Source organism: Tarenaya hassleriana, unplaced genomic scaffold (genome assembly GCF_000463585.1).
Source record: "Tarenaya hassleriana unplaced genomic scaffold, ASM46358v1 Cleome1603, whole genome shotgun sequence".
Taxonomy (NCBI): domain Eukaryota; kingdom Viridiplantae; phylum Streptophyta; class Magnoliopsida; order Brassicales; family Cleomaceae; genus Tarenaya; species Tarenaya hassleriana.
The window spans coordinates 1-2,005 of NW_010965023.1; the positions used below are offsets into that span (position 1 = coordinate 1).

The following is a 2,005-nucleotide window of genomic DNA, read 5'->3' on the forward strand; positions in this document are numbered from 1 at the left end:
TTGAACCGTGGAAAGTGGGACCCACAAGAATCTACTTCCAACGACAGTCATCGCAGTTCATCCATGGAGATCATGACACGTGGAATGGCCGCTAGATTCCGGTTCAATTCGGCGGAAACAGGCGATCATTTATGCGTAACAGTTAACACAATTCAAGCAGACATTATCCCAGCCAAACACATAACCAAATCTCATTGCATTATCATGTTGTTATGATCCCGTCAAGTTACTCTAAGAACCACTACAACTTGGATATGAAATAAGTCACATATTATCTTAACTAATTTTAATTGATCCATATTAAAGTGTATAATCGAATTATTTTTAGAACGAATATTTGAGGGATAATAACTTCAAATCACTAAAATATTCATGGACAATGTTTTTTTCTCCTAAATTAATCCAGAGTATATATGATTTTTAAAATAATTACTATCCCCATTTCTAAATAAATATCGTTTTAATTTTTTTGGTTATTAAATAGATGCATTGTAGATATTTTAAGTGATCTTTTTAATAAAATTTTAAATTTAATCTTATTTATAAAAATTTAATTTTAATACAATATTCATAAAAATGTTTTTTCAGTTAGAGTATATTTTATAATTTTTTTAAAATTGTGATAATTGCTAAATCGATTTAGAAACAGAGGAGAATAAAATTTTGAAAACTATTAAATGGCGTACAAAAAGGTGCAAGGGACAATAAGCTACAATTTCAGGGGTATTTCCGGAAATATGTGAAAATGTCAGTGGCCCATCTCCTCTGGCTGGTGACAGTAATTTTCATTTTTTGTTTAAAAATAAATAATTTCTTCGTCTCCCCTGCTTCTATACAAAACCAACTTCCTTCTTCCTCATCTCCTTCATCCAAAAGAAAGAAGGGGAAAATTTTCTCTACCCGCCTCTCCTCTCTCGTTCGATATGTTTCTAATTTGATCAAAAGTGAAAGAAAAATTCGAAAATTCGGAGAAAACTCGGAATTATTCGATCGGAGGGGAAGACGGGGAGATTAGGAACCTTCTTCATTCACAATTGTATATACTTAGAACTTGTTCTGGAAATTCTGAGATTAAGGGCTTGTTATTAGGTTTCATTAGGAGTATTTACAGATTTCTGAAAGTCGGGTCGAAGAAATTTGTGTTCTGCTGGGATTTGTTTGATGGGTTTTTTGGTGGATACGCAAAAGGAAGGAGGAGGCCATTCATGGGGTTGCGTCAGGAGCCTCGTGAGGAGGAAACAGGTCGACTCTGCTCGCGCCAAAGCTGAGGGTCATCATCAATTGGCTAAGGCCTTGACAGTTCCTCACTTGATTGCAATCGGTGAATTTATTATCTTCCAAACTTGTTTCTTGGTCTCAAATTGATCCGAGGTTTTTCGTTTTTTGGGTCGAAATTCTGATATGGGTTTTGAGAATTCTGGGTTCTTTTGAGATTTAAAACGTTGTTTGGTTCTTGCTCATCTTTTGATTGTCTACAAAGAATATCTTATATTTCATTGGTTTCGAACGATTTCTCTCCGATTTCTTGTCTCATCGCAATTGTTACTTAAATCTCGCGTTTGGAAGTTATGGGCTTTTAGGTGTTTTTGTTCATCGCCTGTAGGCTGCAGTTCGCTCTTTCAGATAAAAGTTTTAAGCTCCTGGTTTAAAGATTGTTTCTTTATTATTATATTTCTTTGGGATAATATTACTCAGCTTTTTTAGTTGAAGTTTTTATACTATTCCTTGGCTTCTTTTTATACTAAGTGTTTGGGTTTTCTCACAATATTAGGTGTTGGAGCAACAATTGGAGCCGGAGTCTATATTCTTGTCGGAACAGTGGCAAGAGAGCACTCAGGACCGGCTCTCACATTTTCGTTTCTGATAGCCGGGATTGCTGCAGCTCTCTCTGCCTTTTGCTATGCCGAGCTCTCTAGCCGTTGCCCCTCGGCGGGCAGTGCTTATCACTACTCTTACATTTGTGTCGGTGAAGGGTATGCTTACTTCTGTATTAAGTCATCCTCCA

General features: G+C 36.1%; 1 protein-coding gene across 1 annotated transcript; it reads left to right on the forward strand.

Annotated features, from left to right (window-relative positions):
- Positions 1 to 822: 822 nt before the first annotated feature.
- On the forward strand, positions 823 to 1,987 carry LOC104809690 (cationic amino acid transporter 2, vacuolar-like; the record flags this gene model as incomplete). The annotated part of the gene is made up of 2 exons (XM_010535734.1): positions 823 to 1,321; positions 1,772 to 1,987. Coding segments are annotated over exons 1-2 (376 nt in total), but the record flags the coding sequence as incomplete, so codon positions are not given.
- Positions 1,988 to 2,005: the final 18 nt, after the last annotated feature.